At 37.6% G+C, this 16,787-nt stretch overlaps 1 protein-coding gene across 3 annotated transcripts in view; it reads left to right on the forward strand.

Annotated features, from left to right (window-relative positions):
• Positions 1-16,787, forward strand: part of Sec31 (secretory 31) — a 386,738-nt gene that overhangs the window by 257,685 nt on the left and 112,266 nt on the right. For all 3 annotated transcript variants that reach the window (XM_067138230.2, XM_067138232.2, XM_067138231.2), the window contains one exon: positions 4,729-5,029. In XM_067138230.2, coding sequence (XP_066994331.2) covers positions 4,729-5,029 — 301 coding nt within the window. The remainder of the gene's footprint in view (positions 1-4,728; positions 5,030-16,787) is intronic.

Genomic DNA, 16,787 nt, shown 5'->3' on the forward strand with positions numbered 1-16,787 from the left:
CGGGCTGTCCTTCTATCGAGGCATTTAAAAAGGGTAGGATTGACGACCAAGGAAAAATAACAAAAAACCTCTGGTGTACATTTATTACTAGAGCCTGGATTTCTATGCACTATCAAATCTCAAAATATGCATGCATTCATGCACTATCATATGGCAAAACATGCACAATAAACTGGAAAATATGCACTATCAAAATTCAGTTCCTTTTGAAACATGAACAAAAACTACCCTAATTTCTCCAAATTGTCTTGATTTAAGCTCATCTGTTTATCATTCAGCACATACTTAAGCACAGAAAATTATCTTTTTACGTCACGAGAAGTGATAGATGCATAATTCAATGAAGACATTTGGACAAAGTGAGGTCAAATTGTTCGTCTTTTGCATTTTCACCACAATATGTCTTTTATAAGCTTGACAAATTCAAAATCAGGATTTGAACGAATTAGTTTGTTCAACTTATCTCTATCTGCGGCAGCTGCTTCTCCATGCGATGATTGCAGACACATTTGAATGTCCTCAATAAATGGTAACGATTGCTTGCTGCGATAAGACAGATGTGTGACGATTGAGAGTTCCGGGTAGGACATTCCAGGATAACAACGGTAGAGGGTTCAATGGAAAACCAGAATTTGTAAGCTGCTATCCCAGTAACGCGGCGCCACAAAAGTGCGATACAAGGTTTCTTTTGTTCGTCTAACAGACGAAAAATGAGCCGTCAATGATTAATGCACAATTTACGGTTCAATTTATAGCAATGTACAACTGTATAACTGGGACACCTTATTCCTAAGAATTAGATTTCGACCTGGGGCCTTCCGACGTACGTCATTGTTTACTCAAGCTACAGATAAGAAAGTGTTTGGTTAATTGCATTATACTGTAGGACCTGTACCGTATGTAGGCTACTAAATATGGTTGTCACATAGGATGCCAGGAATACATTCTCTCCGTCTCTCAGTAATAGACATACTGTAGCCTACAACGTGAAAAATTATCCCAAATTCTGCAAACTAACATTCAGAAAATGCACTATGATGCAAGTTAACAATATATATGCGTCAAAGTCAGAATAAAAGTCATATTATGCAATATTAAACGTCCAAATATGCACTATTAAATCCAAAATCTTCCAAATATGCATTATGCATGAATTTTCTCCAAAAAAATGCCAAAACATGCAAACATGCACGGAAAAAGAACGGTTATTTGGAATTGTTAAGCCGTAAAACGAATATTTGCAAAGTTTGAGAAGTGTAGCTAGCTTATTTAAAAACATGCATTTGCATGGAAATCCGGGCTCTATTTATTACACAAGCAATCATAAATTATAATGACAAAATATTCTTGTTGACTCAAGACTGTAACATTTCACGTGGATAACTTCTGATCTGACTGTACATTTTAAATCTGGAATTACACTTCGGCTCCGTAGGCAAAAGATTATCTGCTGGAAAATAATCAAAAATCAAAATTAGGCCTCTACTAGCTTCAGAGAAAAATAATTGAGGAGACGTCGTCCTTGCATAGTCATTCCTACAAAATAACATTCATTCTATCTGTTTCCTCATTTGTACAGATTAACTCAAACTCTCAGTCAACCATGTGGTGCATAACTTGTTTAAATTTTAAGTTAATAATTATTCAATACTCACTTCATTACTGCTCAACTCTAGGTCATTATTATCCTTATTGATTGAGTAATTAATTAAATAAATAGTTAACACTGGTAATTATTCAATTGCCTAGTTGAAAATATTTACGTCATGATTTGGCTTTAGGACTACAGATAAATATTTGGATAAATTCCTATTCACAAATTATTCATTTTACAATTCAAAACCTGATCTTTGACTGCGCGTTTTTAATCTAACACTCTTACGTTGACTTGAGATGCCTTACTTCAAATTAAATACGTATCATCTACTCGTTAAATTGGATAAGCCTACATTAAATGTTAGATAGTCAGCTTTTACATAGTTAAATCATTGCCTTAATAATGAAACAAAATTATCTTTTGTCTTGTCTTTAAATTCATCTGCTTTAAATTCAGTTAAAAGAAAAAAATAATTTAACGACGATAAATATTGAAGTGAATATTTCCATAACAAAAACATGGCCAAAGCGATGCTGGAATAATCTAGATCATCACGGTGAATGTATGATCAGACCACAACACAATATAAAAAATTCATGTCAGAAAATATCACTACCGGGCGAGTTGGTCGTGCGGTTAGGGGTGCTCGGCTGTGAGCTTGCATCCCGGAGATAGTGGGTTCGAATCCGACTGTCGGCAGCCCTGAAGATGGTTTTCCGTGGTTTCCCATTTTCACACCAGACACATGCTGGGACTGTACCTTAATTAAGGCCATGGCCGCTTCCTTCCAACTCCTAGGCCTTTCCTATCCCATCGTCGCCATAAGACCTATCTGCGCCGGTGCGACGTAAAGCCAGTGACAAAAAAAAGGAAAATATCACTATCTTCTCCATTCCTTCACCCATTCATACAAAGGATACTTGAAATATTTTATATTTACATTATTTACAGTCGAATCCTAGTCGAGTAATTATTACAGAGTGATTTTTAAGTCATAATCGGGTTATCTGAGTCAAATTGATGAGCGCTAAATACCTTAAACACACTCGGCAATGTATGTGAGATGTGATTGAATCAAGGAAATCACTTAAAAAGATTTAATAATAATGTTCTGACGATGATCTATCCAAATTAAATACATCTCAGGGATCATCACCACCATCAGGTTGGTCAACGACTCGGATTTACAATACGTGGTCAGTAAGCTTTCACTACATTATTATTATTATTATCATTATCATCATTATTATTATTCACACAACGAAGTGATACTCAAGCGTGCTCATATTAAATATTGGAACGCAGTGTTTCCAAGACATGTGCTTCCAGATAATGACAATTTAATCCCACAGGATTCGCCAATATTCGCATCAAGAGCACATTAACTTCATTCTCAAAATAATCAATCATAAGTTAGGCTTCATTTTGTCTTTAACCCGGTCTTAAGATTGTAATTTATTATTATGATTAGTGATTATTAACTATCCTTTCACCAAAATAAGTCTTAAAATTCAGATGACATCACCTTAACATTTTGAGCAATTCTTAGATGAATCTCACGTCAATCTAATTCAATGGAAGAACAGTCTATTCAATCTCATGATCTCAGATTGTAATAATTTCTGGTTTAATTCATTATTAAATGAATGATCACTTAGTTTAAGCTTTGATTAAAGATAAGCATATACTGTATTGGAGATATATTCAGAAGACTAACTACGTCTAACTACACTAATAGAATATCATACACAATCACACATGTAACCAGTCTACCATCACCTCAAGGAAAGGAAGTGAAATATCATTGAATACGACTAAATTTAAGAAAATACTGCTAAAAGATGAGAGACCCTCTAGTTTCTACATAGATGGAACAGAAACAAATTCAAAATGGTACTTAAATTTTACAGTGGGGTTCGATTCTCGATCAGCTCCTCCATTACATATGTATGTCATTCACGTCCATCCCCTCGGTGTTAGAGGTGCCTCACTTATTCAGTACATCATGCTGGCAGGAAGGCTGACATCCCTCGATGATCTTGATCCTCTTGATGCAGTGAAATGCATTTTGTAGAGGAGACGATTCCCGTTGTCTTCTTCATGTGCTGACTCATAAAGTAGCTGTAACTGACACAATGAAATTATAGTATACGTTCGAGCCAGGTAACACTGCACTGAATTTCAGAACACGACACTAAGTGCTCAATGATCGTACAAAATAACGTGATTAAATTAACTGATTTAGTATGTTAATCGAAGTGGTAGAATGACTTAATGTTCACATTAGAGAATGTGACAAAATCCACGTTAAATTTCACATTTAGTCCAGCAGGCAATCATACTGGTCTGTTTTTGACTCAAAGTTTGTGGAACGACGATAGCCGAAATCTCGGAGCATAAGCATACCAGAACGCAAAGTATAAGATGAAGTCTAAGTGTAATAAGAGAGTGATTTGTCGACTGCAAAGTTTCTTATAGCCTCTGGTTTGGAGGTTTGTCTGTAGCTTGACAGGTTGTTGGTCCGCTGGTCCATTTTTATTGGCTCGGATTATTCCAGAAGTGTGGCCCACTCTCAGCTGTGCACACATGCGCATCCTCGCTAGGAGAATTCAGTTTGTCTTGTGACGGACAGGTGACTCGATCAAATTCTGCTCACCGATCAATACTTAGCTACCCAGAACTTGTTAGACAACTTTACACATACTGGAAAGACTTAATGTTAATAAAATCTAGCCCTTTACAAAAACCAGATAATGTATGCTGGCTCTCGAATAAACGTTAATCAGTCATCAAATTTGTTGGGTACGATACAAAGACAATGTTTTAGGAATAATTGTAACATTAAAATATAACAAAAATGAAGGTCTTGTCATAATATGATGTCTTTAAGTTGACTTAGGACCTCAGGCAAAGAAGTAAATCTCTAATGTCTGATGTAGAACAAGCACTGACAGCATGGATTATTTGTGTATATACAATGGTAACATCTTTGTTTAGCTTTGCTGATATCAACTTTATGGTTTAATATTCATCAGTGAAACTATAAGTCATGAAATGGATGAGTTTGGATTCTTCTGTATTCATGATCTTGTATTAATGAGCTAATGCAGAATGTTTGGTTTCCACTTTAGGCTAGTCAGTCACAGAACTATACCAGTTCTTCTCTTCAAGCACAACCTGTATATGGCATGCAGCAACAGCAGCAGCAGCAGCAGCATCAGCAGCCAGTATCTCAACCTCCTTCATCAGCTCATTTTAACCCTAGTGGGCAGCCTTTCCCTAACCCTACTGTCACTTCACAGCCATATCCTGTACAAAAGTCATACACTCCAGCCCCACCTGTCAATCCTCCAGTCCAAACATATAACCCACCACCAGTGCCAACATTCCCCCCTGCAAGTGCTGCTCCTACACCCAACCCACCATCACAAGGTAAGTTGTTCTGTTATAGTAAATTCTTGATGTAATTCAGTTATCATATTTATCCATGTAATAGACACACTTTAGTTTTTCCCTATCTATATATTAGAAATGTTTACTGAAATCGGATTTGTCCAGTCCATCCGTCTGTTCTACTGGACCATTTGCTGCATTGTTTTTGTTCTTTCCGGAATTACCTGCCAGCGAATCACAAGCATTGAGAGATCTTGGTCATCTTGATTAATCCTAGAATCAAATCACTAACTGACCACTCCAATAATAGTAGACGGAGGCTTACCCTAGCACGCAATACATATTGCACTTAGAGGGTTGCATACATTTAAGGAGCAACTATAGTCAAACCTACAATTTTATCCAAACTTTGTACACATATGACTTAATACTAACTAGAGAGAAATACTGTGAGGGGCAAAACACCACTAGCGCCCCTATGGTTGGAAGGAAGTGGCATGCAAAAATCATTGAAAACGACTAATATTAATGTTGAATTCATAGTTTTCCGCATCGCTGAGTGAAACTCTGGATGACATTTAATGATGGAGATTATGGATGTTGTGTGTGTTCCAGCATATCTCTCAACCAAACTCGGTACATATATGACTTACTCTCTGGAGAAAAATACTGTGAGTGTAAGACACCCCTAGCACCCCTATATTTAGGGGTTGGTAGGGAGTGACATGTAACAGTAATTACGGGCGATTAAGCGCGCGCAAATTTTTCCGTTACCGATATTTATGCACCCCAGCGATTATATTGCATGCGATCGATTGCCTTCAGCATCATTTCCTCGCTATGTGCGCTAGCGATTTCTCTTGTGGACATTCGAAGGCGATGTCGGAGTCGATTAGTAATATCCGTCGACAGCTGTTCCGTAAAGAAAATTCGAAATGAAAGAGAACATTTTTTCGTAATAAATGCGTAAATATCGTGTCCGATAATGGTTGTTAACTCGTTGAAAATTAAGGCTGATTAAACGACCGCTTAATTTTGAGGCTAAATACTGCAATTAAATAAGAATGGGATACACCTCGAGATATCGCAGAGTGCTTAATTGATTTCAGAGGTTAGTTTATATTTTGTCGCGTCTGGTTAAATTACGGAAAGACTATTATGAAAATTCTTAGCGAGAAAGGTGTAATTTCTCTACTGGCGCTTGTGTATTTTCATCATACGTTAAGTTGGGATACGTGACGCTGTTTGAATAAGAAAACTGAAACTTTTGCAACAAAATGCGATCGATCATCTTCGGTACAGTATAGTTTTCTCACTTTGTGCATTTGCGAGTTCTCTTGTTGACATTCAAAGGCGATGTTGGAGTTAATTAGTAATACCCATCGACTGCTGTTCTCTAAAGAAAATTCGAAATGAAGGAGGATAACACGTTTTCGTAATAAATGCATAAATAACGTGGCCGATAACAGTTTTTAACTCGTTAAAAATACTGAAGTAAACGATATCTTCATTTTAATGTTATATACGGAAATTAAGTAAGAATGTGATACACCTCAAGATATGGCAGAGTACATCACTGATTTCAGAAGATATTTCATATCTTCTCGCGTCAAGTTACAGCTATTTACACGTAAATTTTTCGCAAGGAGTTTTTTTTCTCTACGTGCGTTTCAAATATGTTTTCATGATAGGCTACATATACGGTTAGGTTAGGTAACGCTGTTTGAAGAAGAAAGCTGAGATGTTTGCAACAGAAATCTCTTGAGTGATTCCGTATTTCTCCGAATCCAATACTTTTTTTCCTCAGAATCTCATGTGAAAACTCAAGGGTTGTCTTGCATTCGCGGCCTAACTGTAAGTTAATGGATACCACTCACTGACAGCTACCACGGTAACGCGCACAGAACTCGTTGACAATAAACGACTGCCTCTTTACTACACATCGCTAGCCGCGACAATGATTGTACAGTGCTTGTGTGTTTCTCAAATCTGCAGAATGGCATCAAAACATTCTTAGAAAAGCCATAGCTACTCAGTGGCAGAGTCATAACGCGTCTATTGTACTTGACGCTTAGTAAAATTAAGGTTTATAGACAGCAGGAATATTTTCGTGACTGATAGTCGTATTGTAAAGATACGTGGAAAAGGTATTGCCGGCAAATTTTCAACGGGTTCTAGTTGATGTTATGATGCCAATTTTAAGTTAATGTTAATTAAACACTCGGAAATGTAGAATAATTGTGCAGGCGCAAGAAAATACGGCATAGGCCTAACTAAAGCCAATATTTGGCGTTAGCGTGAAGACAAAGAGCTAGAAAAATGCATACTGTACAAAAAATGCATTCATTGGTCCACAACAAGGACGCTTTAAAGAAGTCGAAGATGAAATTGTGAGGTATGAGCACGAAAAACGCAAGGGCGGAATGGCCATACCGTCGCGCAGTAAACTCGTTTGTTGACTATCAACGTTCGCGATTAGGCCTATACATCGCTAGCCGCTGAATTTGGCCGAACCCGACAAGCAAGACGTGCGTTTAGAGGTAGCCGGTTATATCTGACGCTGCGTAAAATAGCAAGAATAATTTTCTGATGGATCGTTGTATTGTAGAGACGCATGGAATAGGTATTTCCGGAAAATTTTCAACGAGTTCTCTTTGGTATTATGATGCCAATGTTAAGTTAATGGTCCTTAAACCCGCGGAAATAAAGAATAATTGTGCAGCCGCAAAAAAAGAAAATTACGGCGTAACGAAAGTCAAAGTTTGGCGTCTAAAAATAGTCTAAAAATGCGTAGGCCTACTGTACAAGAAGGCATTCATATGATTTTGCAAACTTCTTTTTGAGCCTGATTTAAATTATTTGAACGAAAAAGTGGGGTTCGTCTTGGATTCGGAGAAATACGGTACCGATACTATATTTTTTTCAGAATGTAATTAAACACACACTTTCACATAATATCGGATTACAAAAAATAACAAGTAAGCCGTAGTGTGGATATCATCTGCGGAAACGCAAGTGTTGAACAAACTGATTGCCGTTTCATACCGATTTTAAAGTGCACGAAGGGTTTTCCGACTTTTATAGAAAAATCGGATATAACGACAATCCGTTACAGCGAGTAAATTTTTCGCTGATATGAATTCTCGCTATAACGGACTTCTACTGTATTTTTATTATTTATTTGAAGAGATCAACTGCTTCCCAGACAATATGGGTTACAAGACGGGCAGCATAAATACATGCAGTTATCACATGTTTTTATAGTTCTTTTGAAGAGCAATCTTGGGTTGCAACAAGGAGAAAGCTCCATGCGAAACAAAATACAGAAAAACCCTGTTAAGACGTTTCTGCAGGGGACAAGGAAAAATAATTTGTTAAGCAAGAAAACGTACTACTGAATACACAAATAAAAATGATCCAACAGGGATATGGAAACAGTAGATATGTTTTTTTCCAACATGGTGGCATTTTACATCATGTATTCACAGATACAGTGAAATCTATATCTACCATTTCTAAAGATGAGAGATGAATATTAAAAGGTGTGAAAAACGCGAGAGAACAAATATGAAAACCTTTTCCGCTGGGGATTATAAAATAACAGTGAACTGAAAGGTGTGAAAAACACCAGACAACAAATATGAAGTCATTTGCATGGGGCCCATGAAAATATGTATTATTGCAGAGCACTGTCTTTCTAAAACAAATGTTAGTAGAAGCTTTTTATTTCGGACCAATGGATTATTAAACATTAAACAGACAATGTATTGGAGGTTACACTCGATCATGTGCTACTGCGATTTTGGGCGCCATTTTGAATCAGACAAAACTTCAATTCGACCAACACAGATGCTAGTCTTTGGTGGACTCAACTTGTGTGTGGTGGTAGGTTAATGTCAGACGAACAAATTGACGTACGTGTCAAATTCACACATTGCATACTGTTTGCTAGTGCCATCTCCTAGTGAAACTGGAAAAGACTTATGCATACACCTGGTATAGCAGAGAGTTTGCAAAACAGGATGTTGCTATGACAGTTCTTCTCTAGTCCTAGTGTCTGACTCCATGGCTGAAGGGTTAGCATGCTGGCCTTTGGTCACAGGGGAGTTTCAACATTTGCGCTACCTTGTGACTTCCCCTCTTTGAGAACAATCATTGAACGAGAAATGCAACCATGCAAGGTAAGGGCACCAATCTTTAAGTTGATGACTTAAAGATAAAAATTTATAATCAAGCTTGGACGGACTCTTATCACAGGGGTGGGGTGATAGTGCACTAATCATTAAGCAGGAGAATTAGAAATCAAAAGGCTAATTAAGGCAGATTGATTAAAGTGAACTAGGAAAATACTATTTATTATATTGAATATAAATGACGACGGTTTAACGAGAACTGAGTTTAAAATAGGAAATGAATTTAACAAAAAGTTGAATGACTCTACTTCGCGAAAACTTGCAATATTTTTAACTCGCTTGCTCACCATGTAGTCTTGTTCTGCTGGTCCTTGGAAAGCTTCCATCCTTGTAGCTGGAACATCACCGGTCGTCTTTGAGATATCTTCATCTGCAGCTCAGTACCATTCCTGCCTTGCAAATTGCATCAACCACTAATTGGATGATGGCTTTGAAACTATCACTCCCTGTTATGCTCTATCCCATATATTGGAGATGAGCCCTAAGTCATAGTTAGAAAAACCTCCTTGGGTTATGTGGAGAGGATACTCAATTAATAATCCTTCCAACTTTACTGAAAATGTGCATTGAAGTTTCATTTCTATCTAGTTTAATACTACCTATTGTCTTAGACTGGTATAAACTGGTCTAATACAGAGCTGTTCGTACTTCCTGATGAGAGTGGCTATCCACCCATCATTCAGAAATTCCTAAGTACCACGTCGTGGTAACGAAGTAATGAATGTAGAAGTGATAAACTATCACACTAGTCCACTATGGTACAACAACCATAAGACAAGTTATCAGACCTAAAGCGAAATACAAGATAGAAGAATCAAGAAGATTAAGAAGATTAATGCCAAGAGCTCCAACACGCCCTTTTATAACCTTTTCTGGCTCTAATTACAGGTCGCTACACGTGGTCCAATCAGTTGACACATCTCTCCCCACTCCAGATATTAGAGTTGATGGGTCCCAACCAAGATATCAACTGTTCTTCTATTAGCCCTTTCACTCAGTATCCATGGCAACATGACGCTCCTTTGAAAATATAGGCGGTGATCAGTTTGAATTATTCTGGTCGAAATACAGTAGCTGTCGTTACAACGTTTGAACACGTGCTCGCTTTTCCCAGAATTTGACGTCTAAATTTGTCCTTCTTCCTCGGTGATGTAGCAAGATAGAGGAAAATCTACTGCAAGTTAAATTTAAACGAATGTCGCAAGAATCTAAGTTAATATTAGGATATTCAGCCCTCGTTTACAAGTCGTAGTTACAAAGTAATGAAATGATAGTGAGCAAATGATCAAACATGAATTATAATAAAATTACATACCAAGATAAATATCATGACGTTAAATTCCTGAATTAATTACACATAATAAAATTAACATAATTACACTGTGACGTCTGGAACGTTACAACCTCTGCACACTTAAAGATCTGGGTGTCAGTCCACTTTCTGATAGATTTTAATTTTGTCTTCATTAGTGAGGAATTTCACAATTTTTTTTCTTTTTTTTTCTTTTCCCAATCCATAACTATGCTGTCACAAGACAGATATGCACCACGCTAGTCAACTTCACATGATTATGTTCCTGATCCAGATGTAGGCTATCAGGCGACAGATATTCGCTACCCTTCACTGTACCACTCAACACAAAATAAATTTCTAATTTCTGAATGGAATACGAAATACAAGCACCGACAATCTTGCTGCAAGGAAAACTGAACATTCTTGAGGCTGATGGCTTGCTCACCGAAGGTGCAACTTATCCTGTGAATAAGAAATAAGTTGACAAGAGGGTCCACCTTTTCAGTACATTATATCAAGTAAACGATATTACATCAGTCTTGGGACTAGTTTCAGCCACTTAGTGACCATCTTCAGCTAAATAAAAATTCTTCTTTCTTTATTCGAATCAGAAGTACAATAGAATAATACTACATTTAAAAGAAACAAACTATATACACAAATATATACAAGTAAAAGGTCTACAACTATCTATGTCATACAGATTCGGCCCAAAATGTGGCCACTTCAAGGGCATTTGGATTAGCCACACCAAGTCTTCCATTGTGCAGTTTGATAGACACAAGGGACAACATAGCAGATGTTCACTTGTCTGAAGTTCACCACAGTCACAAAAGGCCATATCGATGGGGAAGTTCCATTTCTGTAGAGTTGCTCTGGTTCTACCCACTCCAGATCTAAGTCTGTTTAAGGACCTCCACGTCAACCAGTCCTCGGTGTGACCGGGAGGGAACACTTCACGTGGTTCCATCCATTTCAAAAGGCCAGGGGTCTTTTGTTTCCATTTGGTGATCCTGACTTTGTCCGATAATCCTTCCAGGTGTTTTGAAGATGTTAAAAATGCTTTCCTGGACTTCAGTCGTCTTTGGGCAGGTTGGTAACCAAAGAGTGGATGTGAAGGCATTAAATTTGTTTAAAGCCTTTCGTTGTTAGCAGCAACCTCTCTCCTGACGTCACAAGGAGCAATACCGGCAAGGTAATTGATTTTCTCGAGAGGAGTTGGCTTCAGGACACCAGTAATTATTCTACAGCTTTCATTGAGTGCCACATCAATCTGTTTTGCGTGGGCAGATTTGTACCTTGCTGGACAGGCATATTCACCGGCGGAGTAACATAAGGCTACTGCAGTAGTTCTAGCAGTTTATGGGTGTGTGCCCCAAGTAGATCCAGCAAGTTTTCTAAGTCAAATAAAAATTAAACAGATTATGTGATAACTAAAACATATGTATTGTCTTTGTCTGGTTTACATTATTCCTTATAATTGCACTTCAGTAATCATCATCATCATCATTATTTTACAGTTCCAGTTTCCCAGGTACTGTTGGCGAGCCTCTTTCATTTTGTCTTATTGAGATACGTTCTGTTTTTAATGACGTCCTCCAGTGTCCTTCCCCGATGTGCAATGTCCATCCTTACAATGTCCATCCAGTGGGTTCTTGGTCTTCCCACCATCCATTTCCTTGCCACATGTCTCTCCAAGTTAACATATGCTGTCCTTGTTGGCTCCATCTTTACATGCCTGAACCACCTCGGTCTGAACATTCTGACCCTACCTAACAATGATGTAACAATCCCAGCTTCCTTCCTAACCACATCATTCTTTAACTTGTCCAGTTTGGTTTTTTGAATTCTGGACCTAAGGAACTTCATCTCAGATGCCTGCAATCTTGATGAGTCTTTATCAGTGAGGTTGCAGCTTTCAATATCATAGGTTAAGATTGGTATGAAGAACTGATTGATCATCACCAGCTTTGATTTTGTTGGTACTTCGGGATCTGAGAGGAGTGTTTGTACTTGCTGGTAAAAGTGAGAGCTCTCTTGCACTCTATTTGCCACCTCCTTTGTGGCTAGTGTATCTCGAGATATTACACTGTCGAGGTATGTGAAGCTTTCCACACTTTCTGGTGGATGGTTTCCTACCATGATGTTCGCTGGTCGTCCCTCTCTGTTTATTGCCATCACTACTGTTTTGAGTTCGCTTATCTTAAGATTGAACTCCTTCATTGAGTCTCGACTGTACTTGCTCCTCAGTTTCAAAATCAAAATCTCTTTATTTGCAAATGAGGTGTCTACCTCGGTGGCGAATGGTACACTAAAATACATTATTGTCAAGCACTAAATTTTAAATTAACAAGAGAAGAAGAAAATATTTCTAGAATACAATAATATACAATTTACGCTAACAATTTTTTCTATTAAACAGATCATCCTTAATAAATTGATATTGTTTACAAAATTCTACTTATAATATCTCCTATACTTACAAACATGGTCAACTCTTATACAGTATGTGGAATTACTTCAAATAATACTAAGCAACTTATATAAGATCAACATTTACATTGCATTTATTTATATATTTAATTTTTTTACCCCTTTTTCTAACCTAAGTAGCATAACGACCTGCTGCGTCTTAACCAGAGCCCCTTTCGCCACCACTTTTCAGAGTTCCTGAAGGGCCTTCACAGCTACCGTAGCGGTCCCAGGGCCCTCGAAGTCCCCACTGTACTTCACCCCTACAGGCAGTCCCCTACTTTGGCTGTCCAAACTCCATGGAACAGGAGATGGAATTAATTTTTTCACACACATTTTTTTTATTTACAATAGCCTGCACTGGTCGAATGCCCTCTAGCATTTCATTATTTTCTGTGTTGCTGTTTTTTCTCTTCTTGAGTATCTGTACAGATTTTGGAAAAGGATCAAACACTACCCCTGGTAAACTGTTCCACTCCTTCACGCCCTTCCCAATGAATGAAAATTTACCCCAATCGCTTCTGCTAAAATTCCTTCTAATTTTATACCTGTGGTCAGTTCAGCCGATATAATTATTTTCGAACTGATGCCTCTCACAAATTTCTCCCCATGCTTCTTCTCCTGTATAGGCTCTATATAATCCTATAAGTCTAGTTTTCTCCCTTCTCTTACTTAAAGTTTCCCACCCAAGTTCCTCTAACATTTCTGATCACTACTGTTTCTCCTGAAATCCCCTGTTACAAATCTTGCTGCTTTCCTCTGCACACTATCTATTTCTTTTATTAGGTATTCTTGGTAAGGATCCCAAACACTGTTTGCATATTCCAATAATGGACAAACCATACTTAAGTAACTTTTTTCTTTTAATTCTTTGTTGCATCCTTTAAGTAGCCTCATTATGGCATGTAACGATCTGTATGCTTTCCCAACAATGTCATCAACATGACTGTTCCAGTGCAAATTACTTTCATATTTCACACCTAAGTATTTGCACTTGCCATAACTACCTTATCCAAAGTATATTCAAATTCAGTTTTAAAGCTCCTGTTTGTAAATGTTGTAACAGTCGATTTGCCTCCATTAACCTTCATATAATTTTCTTCAACCCATTGTTGGATACTTTCAAGGTCCCTTTGTAATTCTGAACAATCCTCAATGTTATTTATTTCCCTATAAATTATGTCATCTGCATACAATCTTATTTTTGATGTTATATTGTTCCCTAAATCATTTGTGTATATTAAGAAAAGTAACGGACCAATTATACTCCCCTGTGCAATTCCCTTCCAAACTTTCTCCACTTGTGATATATTATTTCCTACTTTGACTTTCTGAACCCTTGAATTTAGAAATGTTCTTAGCCAACATATAACCCGTACGTCCAATCCTATTCCCTCCAATTTCTTTAATAATATTCCATGTTTTACTCTATCAAAGGCTTTGGAAAGATCTTAACTGGCCTCCTGAATCCAACTGATCTGATATGTCCTGCTGAAATCCCACCAGTTGTGCCTCACAAGAAAATTTCTTTCTAAATCCATACTGGCTCCTCATGAACCAATTTTTATCATCACATATCCCTCTGATGTACTTTGCTATTAAACTCTCCAGTATTTTACAAACTATACTGGTCAGGCTGATTGGTCTGTAGTTCTCTGGTTTCCTTTTATTAACCTTTCCTTTATAAATTGGTATTATTATAGATTCCTTCCATTCTTTTGGTATTACACTATTATTTATGACATAGTCAAAGATAAATTTTAAATAAGGCACTATGTACCACCCCATTGTCTTTAATACCTCCCCAGTAATTTGATCACTTCCTGCTGCTTTTCCTTGCTGAAGCAGTTAGATTTCTCTGAAAATATCTTCATTTGTGAATGAGAAGCTTCTGGTTTCCCTATGTGTCTCTCCCTCTCTATCTTCTGTTACTGTTTCCAACTCCTGACAATCTTGTACTGAATCTCTGAATTCCCTACTAAATAGATTTGCTTTCTCAGTATCTGTTAAATAGTTTTCACCCCCTTCTCCCACCATTGTAGGAATTTGGATTCCTTTTCCTTTTTGATTCCTAATATATGAATACAGCTTTTTCCATTTCCCTTTGTGGTCATTACCCTCTTGAAGTATGCCATTCATATATTTCTCTTTTGCTTCCTTTTTCACTCTATTTAGTTCCCTCATTAGCTGTTTTCTAGTTTCTCTACTCTCCCTACCCTCTTTGATTTTCCTGTTTACTATTCTACATTTTCTTATTTCTCTTGTATAATAAACAGGGTCTGAGTTCATTTTACCTTTCTTAACAGGTACAAATCTCTTCTCTCCTTCCCAAATGATTCCTTTAAATTTAGCCCAAAGTGTATCCACATTACTCCCTTCACTTATCCAACAACTGAATTGTGATTTAAGGTAAGTCCCAAATTCATCAACTTTAGTTTTTCTGTATAATTTCTTGTCTTATGTGACCCTCTTATTAAGCATTTTTGGTACGAGTCCTACATCCATTATTACAGCCTTATGGTCACCTATTCCTTCAATTACCTCAGTTTTATCAACAATTTCCCATGGTTTAACCAAGAATACATCTAGTAAGTTATTGAGACGAGTTGGTTCTTGTACTACTTGTGTAAATCCTCCCTCCCAAATTAACTTATTTGCCAGTTTCTGTTCATGGGCTTCACTTGCAGCTCCATTCCATTCAACTTCAGGCAAGTTTAGATCTCCCCCAATTATTACCATATCATTATTATTGTTTTTATGAGTATAATATATTATTTTCTCAAATATTTCCATGTCTCTTTCCTCTCTTCCAGGCCTATATTTTCCTATAATTCCCACCTCCTCCATATTATCACAAACTAATTTTATCCCTAATATTTCATCCCTTTCATCGGTAAACCATTCATGTGAACAATAAGTTTCCTTCACCACAATAGACTGTATACTCTTCTGGAAATACTTCTCCCCAGATTATAACATCATCAGCAAAGGCCATTGCATTTAGTTCACTTGAGGTTTTCTTGATGTTCTTCATTATGTCATCCATGATGGTGATAAACAATAATGGGGATAGTGCACTGCCTTGCTGGACTCCACTTCGATCTTGAACCAGGAGGAATGTACGTCACCCAATCACACACAGCTGGTACAGTTCTCATACAGCATCTGAACTTTCCTCACCAGTCCCTCTGACATATTCCTTTTTCTCAGGCATTCCCATATCTTCTCTCTTGAAATGCTGTCATATGCCTTCTCAATGTCAAGGAAAACCATAAACAGATCTTTGCCTTTTTCCCAATATTTTTCCGTTAACATACGGACACTGAAGATTAGGTCTGTTGTGGACCTGTAAGGCCTGGAGCCATACTGTTCCTCTTCAAACTGTAGCTCTAAGATGACTCGCAATCTGCTCTAAGATTTTCTCAAGAATCTTAAGCCCATGAGAAAGGAGTGTTATTTCCTGGTAGTTGGAGCATTTTTGGCGATTTTCTTTCTTAAACAGGAGGATGACACCCTTGCTCCAATCAGTAGGTATCTTGCCATCTTTCCAAACCGTATTGAGCACTCTGTGTAACCACTGTAAACCCTGGACTCCTGCTGCTTTAATCATGTCCATGCTGACTTCATCGATTCCTGGGGATTTCCCTTGGGGCATCTTCTTAAGGGCTGCTTCTGTTTCTGCCCATGTAATGGGCAGGTTTCAACAGCTGGTTCTTTTGTTCTCTGATCTGCTTCTGTCCTGTTCAATAGGTGATAAAAATGATTCCTCAGAGCCTCTCTGATGTCCTCTTCTTTCCTGGCCTGGTTTCCATTAGGATCGTCAATTGCTTTGATGCTT

The sequence above is a fragment of the Anabrus simplex genome, chromosome 1 (assembly GCF_040414725.1).
Source record: "Anabrus simplex isolate iqAnaSimp1 chromosome 1, ASM4041472v1, whole genome shotgun sequence".
In the NCBI taxonomy this organism is placed as follows: domain Eukaryota; kingdom Metazoa; phylum Arthropoda; class Insecta; order Orthoptera; family Tettigoniidae; genus Anabrus; species Anabrus simplex.